Below are 13,707 nucleotides of genomic sequence, written 5' to 3' on the forward strand. Positions count from 1 at the left end.
CTTTCTTCTTCTCCAAGCAAATACTGACTTGATCGTCGGAGCGAATTACCGGTGACCTCCACCGGTTCTTCGTCTGACTTTCTGTGTTCTTGTTCTTTCAGGTTCATCTGACCGGTCCAGGCGTTGGTGATTTATCACTTCTGATTAAATTTTGTGGCTATGCCATTAATGAATTCAACATAAGAAAAAAAAAAGGATAATACAGAAATAGGATAAATGAAGTCAACTTCATCCAAAGCTCGAATTTTCAAATACTTGTTGAAATTTGATGGTATAAAGAACTAGTTTTTTAATTTTGTGGTCTTAATCGTTTTAAGTACATTTTTTTAAGGAAATTTAAGTACTATTTATGTTCTCTTGTTTTCAATAGAAAAATGTCGGGTTTGACGTACATTGTATTAGAAAGAAAAATGTTTGAAACATACATGCACCAGCTAAAATGCTCCTTTTTGAATCGGTATATACTGGGCTTTAGCAAAGAAAATAGGCCAACCCAATAAATAGGCCCAGATCAGAGATCGCAGCCTATGATCTTTGTAGATTAATGGTTTTGTAAAAGTACAAAAAGATCCAAATCCTTATAAATTATGACAATTACACCACTCCGATTGGTAAATTTCAGTCATTAACTACTGCTATAAGTAATAATCCACAAAGACCGGTGATGTTGACTTCATTTGGTTTGGTGGATTCCCAGCAGCTTCAAGAAAATTAACTACCAACTATTTCAAGTCTCTGGTCAAATATCATTCATAAATTTTAAGTCTAAAATGAATAAGACATATGTATATACAATAATTTATCACTGAAATATTTTAAGTTGGGGAATATGAATGTGGAAATACACCTAACTTGCACATTCTTAATTTATTTGACCCTTCTTAAAGTATTAATTTAACTGAAACATGTATGATTTCTTTGGATGGACTTCATTTTGTAGTAATTAATTAATCATAATAGTCAAAATTCCAACATTTTCTATGTATATTGTTTGATTATGTTAACTCCTTATTTCAAAAAAAATACATTAAATTGGCCTAATTATGGAGCTATATCTGATAATTGAGCCGATACTAGCCTACCCCACTCCATTTGAAATAGAAATGACATATTTTTAATTAAATCCGGGTTGAATTCTAACTCGTGTTAGATTAACCTTTTTTATGTGCCAACTTGAATTTTATTTTCAGTTGACATATGTATATTTTTAAAAAAATTGGTTCAAACCGTATAAATTTAGCTCTGGTTTAATTAGCAGTAAATAGATTACAAAAAAATGATTTTTTTTGTTTAGTTCAATCTTTGTATTTCACTTTCTGAAAAAATGCACATTCCTATATAAATGACTTTTTAGCAAAATTTATGTAAATTCAACTTTCTAAATATTTCTAATGTATATTTTTGATTTATTTTTTACTAGCATTTTTAACCTTCTCTGAAATTCATATAAAACTAATTTTATATTATTTACAATGGAAATAGTATTTTTTTCCTTTTAATATCATATCAGCAATATTTATATTATGCTTAATCAACTATCAAAATATTAATTTGTTTTATTTCAATGTATAGCACTTGAATCAGTAGATAAGAATTCATACACAACAATTCAATTTATTTTATTTATATCTTTTAACCTAAAAATGATACATTATATTAAAGAATAAGTTTATATTTTCTGAAAAATAAAAAATAAAATAAACAACTTATATTAAACTCTCTACAAAGTTAACATCTTAGAAAATTAATTTTTACAAAAGTTAACTTTTCGAAAAGCATTATAAACTGAATTATGCGACGCCTTAATATATGAGCTAGATGTAATTAATAAATATAAAATTTGAACCGGACAAAAACCGAAATTGCATTTAAATTTTAAAGAGGCAAGAATATGCTCAAACTCGTTACATGAACAAATATAATCATACATCAAACCCGCAAGTAAATTAAATTAATAAAATAAATCAATCAAAATGTGAATTATCAAGTGGAACACAAAGAATAACAATATGAAAGACTAAAATTTAGAAAATGATCAAAATAAAAGAAAATAAAAACATAAGAACTCATGAAACAAGTATAAAAACACAAATCTAACAAAAACAACATAAAGCTGATCATAATCACTTGCACATAACATCCTGAAGTGTTCTTGTCTGAAGATCAATATTCATAGTACAATTCATTTCAGCAGATTTCTTCTTCTTTATCAATTTCATCAAATGAATTTTCCCATGCAACCTCGACGAGCTACTCACCGGAATTTTACCTGAACTTATATCCCCGCTAAGCTCAGAGCTATCATTTAGTTTCTCCGTCTTAATCACTACCACACCATCAAATTTTCTCGTCGATCTAGCCCTAGCTCGTGCCTTATCAACACTGATAACACCAACAACATTACCTCTATATTCGAACGTTACGTTACTAATATCATACTTAAAATGGCCAAAATTGGTGTTTTTAACTCCAAATTTAGTGTTCATCGTAATGTTAAGAAAAGGGTCCGAAATGTTTCTGCTGAACTGAAAATTATCGTCAAATGAGGCGGAGATTACTCTGAATTTAGGGTTCTTGAAGCGGAAAACAGTAAAAATAAAGAGTAATAAGATTCCGGTTTGGAAGATGGTGAAAGCTGCAATGAATGCTATGCATTTGATGCGTTTCTTTTTGGTTAGCTCTTTGGTTTTTGCTGTCTCAGCGTCGTCGTTTTGAGGGCTGGATACAAAAGGATGAGGTGGTTGCTCCTTCTCTGCCATTTGTTTTCTGATCTTGTGTTGGGTTATTTTAGAAGTAAATTGATAATGCGGTGTCGTAGAATGAGGGTCAAGTGGAGGCTATTTATGGATGAATTAAGAGGGTTAATTAGCTGTTTTGTAGTAATTGAGAATTAGAATATAGGAGTAAGTTAAAACATAGAATAGAAGAGCAACTGAACCCTGGAAGGACTAATTAATCATTTTTTAATGTGATTAGAGACTTTGATTATTGACTTCTAGATTAATTTTAGTGGTGAACATTTACTTGCTGAATTCTAGTAGAACCTTCAATTGCAAGATGAAATCATGGGTCGTGACAATTAGGGATGTGCAAAAATCAATCCAATCCGAAGAACAAGTAAATTTGGTTCGATTATATTTCAAAGCATAAAAAAACATTATTTTCTTTTATTCGGTTTAGTTTTGGAGTATAAATATTCTTTTAAGTTTTTGTAAAGTTCAGTCCGGTTTAGCATAATATTTTTTTACTCTTTTATATATTTGGTTTAATTTGATTTTAAAAAGTGAATGTCAGTTTAGTTTGATTTGATGCGCTGTTCGATATAAATTAAATATCAACCCTTGACCATAATCATGTGATGCAACAAATTTAACAATACAATTGCATTAGTAGCTTTAAGAAAAAGTATAGAGAATTCTACCATACATATATATGGTCATGTGTCTTGTTTGAATCAGAATTAACTAGTACAATGTTATGGAATACTTAGTACCATTCCGTTTCATCTAGAGGGTCCCTTTGTTAATGTAATGCACATATTAAAAAAATATTTAAATATACATTTGTTTTTTTATTTTTATATATTTTTGAAAAAGAAGAGTGTTTGCGGAAAAAATTGAACTAACAACAACGTTTATGAATTGCTTTACAATTACATATATTATTAATTATCTCATAAAATATATTTATAATCATTAAAGATAGAGAGGAACAATTATATTAAATAAAGATTTTATGTATAAAATGAAAACGACAAATGAATTTTTTAGATAGGAAGGGAGGAGTGTTTTTTTTTTTAGTTTTTAAATATGAAACAATTGAAAGAGTCATCATTAGGAAAAAGTCATGACATTGAAATAATTCTAAGTTTTGTCTTATATATTTGGTGTGAATCCTTTATGCCATATTATTGGTAATTTCCTTGTGTTATCATATGCCATTTGTGGAGACAACTCGGGTATCTACTCAATTTTCAAAGTTTGAACTTATAATTGTTTTTTTTTTCATATAAGAAAAAAGATAAGTACATGAAAGTTCATTCTTGTTACAATAAGGAAAATTAAGGTCCTTTTTTGACCAATTGTGTTTGATGATTAATTTTTTTTGCAATAAGGCTTCGTTATTTTTCTTGTGAGATTGGCGCAAAAAAAATTGCAAATTTATAGTCGGATATTTTAGTATTGGACCCCATTATAAAATATGAAATTGAATTTATTATTAATGATAATTTTATAATTAATTTAAATGTATATGTGAATTTGGCATATGTTAAATTTAAAGTCAAACTAGATATCAAATCTAACATACTCTAAACTGGAGATTTATAATTTAATGGGCTCACATATGTTGCAGGCACATGGGCTAAATATTGTGTTTAAGGGGCCTACCAATCTCAGGGCACCATCTGGCTGAACCAGCCCAAGCAGGTATGGACATATGTTGGGAGACCCATATAAATTTGAAAAATTACAGAAAAATCTAAAAAACGGAAAAAAATTTACAAAACTACATACTTCTAAAAAAAGTACAATTAATACAAAAAAATTATTAAATAGACTCGGTCCACCATGTTATCCGTGGACTAAATCTATCATATTATGACACGTCATTAAAATAACGGCACTATCGTCATATTACCATCCAAAAAATTTAAAAAGTAATAAACAAATTACAATAGTGTCACTATTTTAATGACTTGTCATAATGTGATAGGCTAGTTCATGGATAACGTGATATACTGAGTCTACTAATAATCTCTCAATTGATACCAACTTACAATAGTGCCACTATTAAATATCAATCAAAAATATACTATTTTTATAATAAAAAAATAGAAAATGTATAAAGTTTTTAAATTTTTGGGTAAAATTATTATTTTTGAATTTAATACACATTTTTAAAAATTAAGTGATTTTTTGAAATAATTTTCTAATCATCCCTTTAAACTTATTACAAAATATAAATTTTTCACTTTCCTCCCTTATATCCCTTTCCCTTTATATATAGCGGAATTTCTTACAATTCAGACTATTATATTTTTTTAATTACAAAAAAACAATGTTCAAATAAGTCCCAATATTGTTTAATTTCTATATATCAGTAAGGATTTCCTGTTTTTGTTCGAGAAAGAAATGCATATAAAGACAGGGAAGTTTTCTAGATCCGGTCCATGAAAAATTCATAGACCTATCCAATGACGTGTTAGAAAAATGAAAAGAAAGAAAAAATAATAAAAAGAGAGAGAAAAAATTATGTTAGATTTTCTAACACCTCATTGGATATGTGCATGGAAAATTCATGAACCGGGATTAGATAAGAACTTCCCAGAAAGACATATGGCATAAAGAATAATATGCCTTAATAAAATTGAACAAGAAATTTAGAGATCCGGATCATACTGAATATTTGAATTTAAATATCAAAAATCAAAAGAACGAATTGTTTGTTTTTTAACATTAAACCGTATCGTAAACAATTTTAATTTAGTCTTTGGTCCCTACATTGTCAATTTGATCCTTCAGCTTGAGCAATCAGCTATCAGTTTTCATCAAGTGTGTTGCGTATTTTATGAACATAAATAAGAATAAATGTGGACCATGGCTTCACGGATCAAAAGTTACTTAATGCAAGAACTCGTCGTCAAGTGTAGAGTTGGATTCATATGCTTTGTACATGAGCATGACCAACCTAATATCAGAACAGTGAACTCGTGAACTTTAACAACTTATTTACCAAACTACTGATTGATTTTCTTGGCACAATGGGGGTTGGTAAGTGGTAAGCGGCTTGATATCGCTTAAACAAGGTTTCGGATTCGAGTCCTTATGAATGCAGAAAATTCCCACTGGTAGACTCACCCACCATGTCAGGTGCGCGACGCGGGTCGGATCCGGATTAGTCAGGGCGAAGCCTTGGAAACCGGATGGGCTTACCAGAAAAAAAAAAAGAGTTACATACGAGTAATTAATAATCATAACTCATCGGATGTATCATGTCATTTTTAACATATATAATACTTAAAAAATTAGATTTGTGTTTTATAATAAATATATAATCATTAAAAAATTCAGCATTTCAAATGATCTATTGGACTTTTGTAAAAATAACATGACATAATGCTTGCCTTGGATATTTTTTTATTACATACATATTAAATCAAATAAATTAGCATGTTTTAAAATTACAATTCTAATTTTTTTTATAATTAAATTACAATACTAATTTAAAATTAATTTTTGGTAACATCATAATAAGTTATCAATTTTGTTACAATTTAATATACTCTCATTAATTTTTTCAATAAAAAGATTTTATTTTGCAATTAATCACATGTCACACTATAAACCGATTGTTTGTAATTATATAGTGGATTTGGTTAATCTAAACAAAATTATGGTAGCCACACAATAATTGTGTTTTGAAAATGTGATTTTTTTAAAATGAACAAGTAATATATATTAATTGTAATATAAAATGCACAAGTTGCGAACAATCCAATCTTTTTAATTCCAACATTTTTCTTATCCACCCCCAACATTATACACAAAACTCCATGGCAGCTTTCTTCAACACATCCCCCTTTATCTTTTCCACAAATCCTCTAAATACTTTCTCCTTTCATTTTCCTCTCATCCTCCATGGAACTCCAATCACAATCCTCCCCATCATCATCACCATTACCTCTAACACCCTCAACTTCACTCAAAACCTACAAATTAACCGCCACCTTACTCTCCTACGTTAAATCCACCACCATTACAGCCACCGTTTCGAACCTCTTCTTCTTCAAACACTGCACCACCACCTCACCGGATAGTTACATCCTCCGTGACGTGTCGTTTACCGCTTATCCATCTCAGCTTCTCGCCATTGTTGGCCCTAGCGGAGCTGGAAAATCTTCCCTTCTCGACATTTTAGCTGCCAGAACTTCTCCGACTAGCGGTACTCTTCTTCTGAACTCCTCCCCTATTAATCCGTCGACGTTTAGGAAGCTTTCAGCTTATGTTCCTCAACATGACGCGTATCTTGACATGCTCACTGTTTACGAAACGTTCATTTTCACTGCTCGTCTTCTCCACCCTAAACTATCTGAAATAGACACGGTTGTTAACTCTCTACTCACTGAGCTGAGTTTAACTCACTTAGCTAAAACTCGTCTAGCTCGTGGACTCTCCGGCGGAGAACGCCGCCGTGTCTCCATCGGGTTGAGCCTCCTGCATGACCCGGGGGTTTTACTTCTCGACGAACCAACTTCTGGTTTGGATAGTAAATCAGCTCTTAGTGTCATGCAAACCCTAAAATCCATAGCTAACTCACGTTTTCGGACAGTGATTCTATCGATTCATCAACCGAGTTTCAAGATTCTTTCGACCATTGATAAAATACTTTTGTTATCTAAAGGAACCGTTGTTCATCATGGTACTCTTAGTTCTCTTCAAACCTTTTTACTCTCCAATGGCTTCACTGTTCCTCCACAGTTAAACGCGCTCGAACACGCCATGGAAATTCTCAATCAGCTACAACAAAATAGCAGTCCTTGTACTCCTTCATCCTCATCAGACGATGATGCTAATTACTCTTCATCGTCCGATCAAAACAAAGCAAGAGATACGATCAGATATAAAAGTTCAAGAATCCATGAGATTATTGTTCTTTACAGTAGGTTCTGGAAGATTATTTACCGAACTAAACAGCTTTTATTAACGAACACATTAGAAGCTCTGATCGTGGGAATTGTTTTAGGAACAATCTATATTAACATTGGTTATGATAGGATAGGTATTGAGAAAAGATTCGGTTTCTTTGCGTTCACTCTCACATTTCTTCTATCATCAACTACTGAAACCCTCCCGATTTTCATCAACGAAAGGCCAATTTTACTACGCGAAACTTCGAGTGGGGTTTACAGATTATCATCTTATCTTGTTGCGAACACTCTTGTTTTCTTGCCCTATTTGTTCGCGATCGCGGTCATTTACTCCGTTTCGGTTTATTTTTTAGTCGGTCTTTGCTCTTCATGGCAAGCTTTTGCTTATTTTGTTTTGGTTATATGGGTGACTGTCTTGATGGCCAATTCATTTGTTTTGTTCTTGAGCTCACTTGCGCCGAATTACATAGCAGGAACTTCGCTTGTCACAATACTGCTCGGCGCTTTTTTTCTGTTTTCGGGTTATTTTATTTCGCAAGATAGCATGCCGAAGTACTGGCTGTTCATGCATTTTCTTTCGATGTATAAATATGCGCTCGACGCGCTTCTGATTAACGAGTATTCGTGCCTTGTTACGAAGTGTTTTCTGTGGTATGAGGCGAATAAGAGCTGCATGGTTAATGGAAGGGATGTGTTGGAGAAGAGAGGGCTTGATGTAAAGCATAGATGGACTAATATCTATGTTTTGATTGGATTTTTTGTGTTGTATCGTGTTCTTTGCTTGATGGTATTGATCAGAAGGGTTTCACGATCAAAAACTTGATCAATGAATTAAACCCTACTTCATTGTTTGATAATGTAACTTGATTCTCATTTTCATGTTTTCATTTTCTTTTTAAGTTAATTTTCCTTTCTTTTTATTTGTTGGTGAAAAATTATGTATGTAAATGCATGAAATAAAGAATAGCATGCAAATAAATATACTTTTATAAATATAGAATTTTAGAGGCAATTTCAGAAATAGAAACCGAAATGCAAAAATTTAGAACTCTAATTTTTTTTAGATATCATTCAACAAAAAATTAGTTGATCACTTCATGCAGCTTAACTTTTAGTTATTAAATTTTAATAGAAAGTCAAAAATGCATACATAACTATCGGTTTTTATTTAATTTTAGCATGTGACAATCTGTTTTTGTGACATGTGCATGCGTAATGATAAGGTAAAACCGGATTGCTACGTATGCATTTATTAAGCAAAACTCAACCCATAGTTTTTTTGACCTGAAAAACTTCTATTGAAATGACATTTATGTTAAAAAATAAAATGAAATAAATTAAAATTCTGTTCAAATAAGGCAATATATAGTTTAGTAATTCCTACAATCAATTACCCCAAACCAACTTCTTAGCATAAGTTAATGTTGATTAACGTTGTGCAGTGATTGATTTGATTGGTACGTTGGGGAAGCATAATTGTCACGGGTCTGAACTGAATCATATTCCGATGAGTGAAAAAATCCAAAAGAAGGTGAAGCTGATGCATGATAAATTCAATTGTACTACTCACTTTTTGTCCGACCCTGACATAATTCTTGGTCTGTTTTTTTTGTCAATTTCTGTTTCAAAAATCAAAGTTCACGGACTCATTTTCTTCTCTCCCACTATAATTTTTAATTTTGTCCACAACCTCCACAATTTCTGCCTTCTCTTTCTCTTTATAATGTTAGGTCCTCTAAATTTACAATATTCACCGATACACCCTCACTTCAATTAACTTTTGCATCTTAGTTCTTAAAGAATTAAAAAATGATATAGTTCACTAGAATTTAGTCTAAAAAGCCCTCTGAATTTTATGATATTTATTAAAACATCCAAATATGTTTACTCAATTAACTAATGTCAAATTATAAATAACAAAATGTAATTTTTATTTTATATAATCAATGGTAATTGAACTATAAGTTCAATAATTTATATAAAACAATTTGTTGAGAGAATATTAGTCATCTAAATAAAATTATCTAAAATGTTTCTTTCCTATATTTTTATCAAATCAGAATCACTAGAAAAATTGTTCAGCCAAGTAGGATCCTCAGAAAAGGACCAATCAATCAAACTTGCTTAGGTGTGACCCAGTCGATATAGCCCAGGCCCAGTTATTCAAACTTGCTTAGATGACCGGGGGTAAATTAGGATAAATACTCCATTTTCAAAAATAATTAGACTTCATACCTCAATAAAAAAAAGATAAAGAAAATACCTCACCTTTTATTGTTTTTATTTTTTTACTCTAGTAGATGTTTATATTATAATTATACCTAACTTTTATTATTATTTTACTCTAGTCATAATTTTTTTACTCTCAAATGACAACTGTCATTATTTTCTTTTTTCTCTCTTTCTTTTCTCTCTCCTCTCTCTTTTCTTCTCTTTCTTTTTTTTCTTCTTCTTCTTTTCTTCTCTGTTTGGCTTTTCTTCGCCATTTTTCTTCTTCTTCTTCTTTATTTCTTCTCTTCTTCTTCGCCGTTCCTCCAACGGTCATTGTCGCTCCGCCATCACTCGTCGTCGCTCCGCCATCACTCAACCGTCGCTCCGCCATTCTTTTCATATTTGATTTTAGTTTTCTTAAATTCGTGGTGATTATTACGATTTATATTAACTTTTATATCTAAATAAATTACTCTTTGATTTTCTCAATTTTAGATCTAAAAATCTGCATGAAAACGATTTTATGATGAAAAAAAACGATTTTTGACACAAAAAACAGCATCTGATTATCATATGAGTATCACTGCATTATCATAATATTATCATAACACTGTAGAAAAAATGATTTTTTTTAAAAGATAATGTCTGATTATCATATGAGTATCACTATATTATCATGTTGTTATTATAACACTGCAAGAAAAAAATGATTTTCTGGAGAAAATAATATTTGATTACCATATCGTTATCATAATATTATCATGTCGTTATCATAATATTATCATATGATACCGAGATGATAATATTTATGGTAACTAGATGATAATGTTATGATAATATCTATGATTATGTTATGATAAAACAATGTCTGATTATCATGTCAGTATCACTACATTATCATGTCGTTATCACTACATTATCATGTCGTTATCACTACATTATCATGTCATTATCATAACACTGCAGTATATAATTAGATGATAATGAAGTATGATAAGGTTATGATAATTGTATAATAACCTATGAAAAAAATAAACTACATAAGTGTTTATGATAACCAGATGATAACGGAGTAAAATCATAAATATTTTAATACCCAGAGTAAAAACATAAATCTGGAAAAAACATGAGGTATTTTCTTATAACTTTTCCGTGTTGAGGTATAAAATGTAAATATTTTTATTTTTGGAGTAAATACCTAAACTTCCCATGACCGGGATATAGCACAGGCCCACCTTTATTCGAAACAGCAAATGCTTGATTGAGGTATAGTGGGTAAATTCTCCAAATTTCTATGAGGCATTTTTTCAATAGCGATATATTTCATTGAAATAAACATGAAAATATAGCGTAAATTAATTGAACATAAAATAAAAAGTACCTATCAAGTCGAACAATCAACCTACAGAGAAAACGAAATAAAAAAAAGAAAATCCAAAAACAAAATTTTAAAAACGACATTAAATAGGTTGAATTCAAATGATAAGATTTTATGTTTTTATGAGCCATTCACCTAATGGAGTTCCTCAAATCTCTTCTTTCTTCAATCTCATTTCTTAAACTATAGTATCTTTTTACTTGCATTTTTCTACTATCAGCCTCTAAATTTTAATTTATAGCCGCAAAATTCCTAACTTCAATTTTAAAACATAATAATTCCTAGTATCATTTACTATTATCTATTATAATTAAATCTCGATAATGTGGCAACAGCTGCATCATTGTCATGTGATATCCAACTTTTTCATTCATGTAGTCATTTACAAATATTTCACTAACAATATTTAATATTTACAGTATCTTTCATTAATAGTTTATAAATTTCATTAATTATTTTTAAATTTTGAATATTTCACAGCAAACAATGAAGCAAGCTAATAAGCCATAGTCATTTCAATTTCATCAATGGTTGTTGATTTCTTCTATTGTGCAGAAGAACATAATAACTTATCAACTAAACAAACAATACCGAGACTCCACTCACTCACTCCCGCCTCCATGACTCGGTGAGTTTGGACAATGCAATACGAGAAGAACAACCCTCGCTTAATGCCTCAGCCGCAGCCTTTTTCATCGCAATGACTCGTTCTCTAACCGAGTTACCTGACTCTGAATCCATTAACTCACTAACTCGCTTCTCCACCTCTACCGCAGTTACAAACTGGTTTTCCAACTCGTTCATTGGCAAAGCAATTTTAATTTCTTCCACAAGCAAGACCTTATTAAACTTTTGCTCAGCATACAATGGCCATGCAATTAATGGCACACCAGCACAAACAGCTTCAAGAACAGAATTCCAACCACAGTGAGTCACAAACCCACCCACTGAGTCGTGATTCAACACAGCAACTTGTGGAGCCCATGACTTAACCACGAGTCCCCTTTGTTTAGTACGAGCCAAAAACCCATCAGGGAGCAGTGACTCCAAATCTGGGTCTGATTGGGCTGAAGTGGCTAACTTTTGGTGGTTGGAAGGTGGATTTCGAACCACCCATAAGAACCTTTGTCCACTTTTCTCTAACCCAATTGCTATTTCTGATAGCTGTTCTTTTGAGAATAAACCCAAGCTACCAAAACATAAAAAAACAACACTCTTACTAGGTTGTGAGTCGAGCCAAGTTAAGCAATCTGGCACAATCTCACTGGTAGCATTACCGACTGCTATTAATGGCCCAATACAGTAGAGAGGTGGTGTTGTAGCATCTGATATGCATGATCCATCTGATATTGCTTTGACAGCTTGAGGCTCAAGTAATTCAAAGCTGTTCACTATAATTCCGGCTGATTTTGGAAAGCATTTGGAGGAGTCTAGAAAGGAATCATACACCTTATCGCTGCGATCGAGCATAGGTAGTGGCATATAAGAAGCCGGAAACAAAGGCACACCCGGAACATCGAGATTAGTGTTTAGATCTTTAAAACTTTTGGTGGTGTTTTGATGAATGGTGGGTAAATTCAAGAAAGTAGCAAGAAAACTTACACCAGAAGTAAAGAAGAAATAGCCTGGGATATTCAGTTTCGTAGCGACAGATAAAGAATAAGCACAAAAGAAGTCGATAATAAAGGCGTTAATGGCGTATGTTTCCAAGATGGAAAGAAGGGTAGTATGGACGTTATGGTTACTGAGTCGGATGAGCTCAAAAGTGAGAGTTTCGTGGTGTTTGGTATCGGTGGAAGGGAGAGTGAGAGTGGGCAGATGATGGAATTTGATTGAAGGAAAAGTTGCAGAGACGGTAGCAATGTAAGAAGAAGTAGATCCAGCATTATAAGGAGCTTCAAGAATGAGAATGTGAATGGAGATTGAAGAATTGTAAGAAACTATGAGCTTGCCTAGCTCTACCATTGATATCAAGTGACCTATGGCTGGTGTTGGGTACAACACAATGGCCTCTTCCATTGCTACTTCTATAATTTTCTTCCTCTATGTTTCTATATATATGTTAATGGCTATGGTGAGACTTGAGAGTAAATATTATGTAGAAAGAAGAAATAATGATGAGCACTTTCCAGTGTAGAAAGTACATTTTGTATTTGCCTTATCTTGCATATAAGAATTTTTCTACCACAAAAATTATGTACTTTCCAATTGGTTTTATTAAAAGGTAACGCCTACCAATCAATTCTTTTCTATAGTGCATGTTTTACTTGTTTTGATGGCGTGTAAAACATTTCATAGAAAAGGTATCTATATTTGAATTATTGGTGTGGTCCTAGCCTGCTAGAGTTTGAATAGTAGATTTTTCTAAATCTTTCCGAACTCTTTACTTAGGTTATTTTGGATATCTCAAAAGATATTCTCATTTATGTTATTTTGTTTGTTTATTTATCAACTTTAGATTATGAATTAA

General features: G+C 31.6%; 3 protein-coding genes across 3 annotated transcripts; 1 reads left to right on the forward strand and 2 right to left on the reverse strand.

Moving 5' to 3' along the window:
• Positions 1–1,960: 1,960 nt before the first annotated feature.
• LOC126674820 (late embryogenesis abundant protein At1g64065-like) lies at positions 1,961–2,866 on the reverse strand. Its single transcript, XM_050369340.1, has one exon. It carries the CDS (start codon positions 2,757–2,759, stop codon positions 2,124–2,126), a length of 636 nt encoding a protein of 211 aa, XP_050225297.1. The 5' UTR covers positions 2,760–2,866; the 3' UTR covers positions 1,961–2,123.
• A 3,630-nt stretch (positions 2,867–6,496) lies between these two features.
• On the forward strand, positions 6,497–8,566 carry LOC126675490 (ABC transporter G family member 4). Its single transcript, XM_050370134.2, has one exon. It carries the CDS (start codon positions 6,639–6,641, stop codon positions 8,469–8,471), a length of 1,833 nt encoding a protein of 610 aa, XP_050226091.1. The 5' UTR covers positions 6,497–6,638; the 3' UTR covers positions 8,472–8,566.
• Positions 8,567–11,660: 3,094 nt separating this feature from the next.
• LOC126671935 (UDP-glycosyltransferase 88A1) lies at positions 11,661–13,639 on the reverse strand. The gene has a single exon (XM_050365767.2). It carries the CDS (start codon positions 13,254–13,256, stop codon positions 11,844–11,846), a length of 1,413 nt encoding a protein of 470 aa, XP_050221724.1. The 5' UTR covers positions 13,257–13,639; the 3' UTR covers positions 11,661–11,843.
• Positions 13,640–13,707: the final 68 nt, after the last annotated feature.

The sequence above is a fragment of the Mercurialis annua genome, linkage group LG3 (assembly GCF_937616625.2).
Source record: "Mercurialis annua linkage group LG3, ddMerAnnu1.2, whole genome shotgun sequence".
Lineage (NCBI taxonomy): Eukaryota > Viridiplantae > Streptophyta > Magnoliopsida > Malpighiales > Euphorbiaceae > Mercurialis > Mercurialis annua.

What these genes read in the sequence shown, in the direction of transcription:
- LOC126674820 (XM_050369340.1), bottom strand. Translation starts at nt 2,759, where the DNA reads ATGGCAGAGAAGGAGCAACCACCTCATCCTTTTGTATCCAGCCCTCAA.
- LOC126675490 (XM_050370134.2), top strand. Translation starts at nt 6,639, where the DNA reads ATGGAACTCCAATCACAATCCTCCCCATCATCATCACCATTACCTCTA.
- LOC126671935 (XM_050365767.2), bottom strand. Translation starts at nt 13,256, where the DNA reads ATGGAAGAGGCCATTGTGTTGTACCCAACACCAGCCATAGGTCACTTG.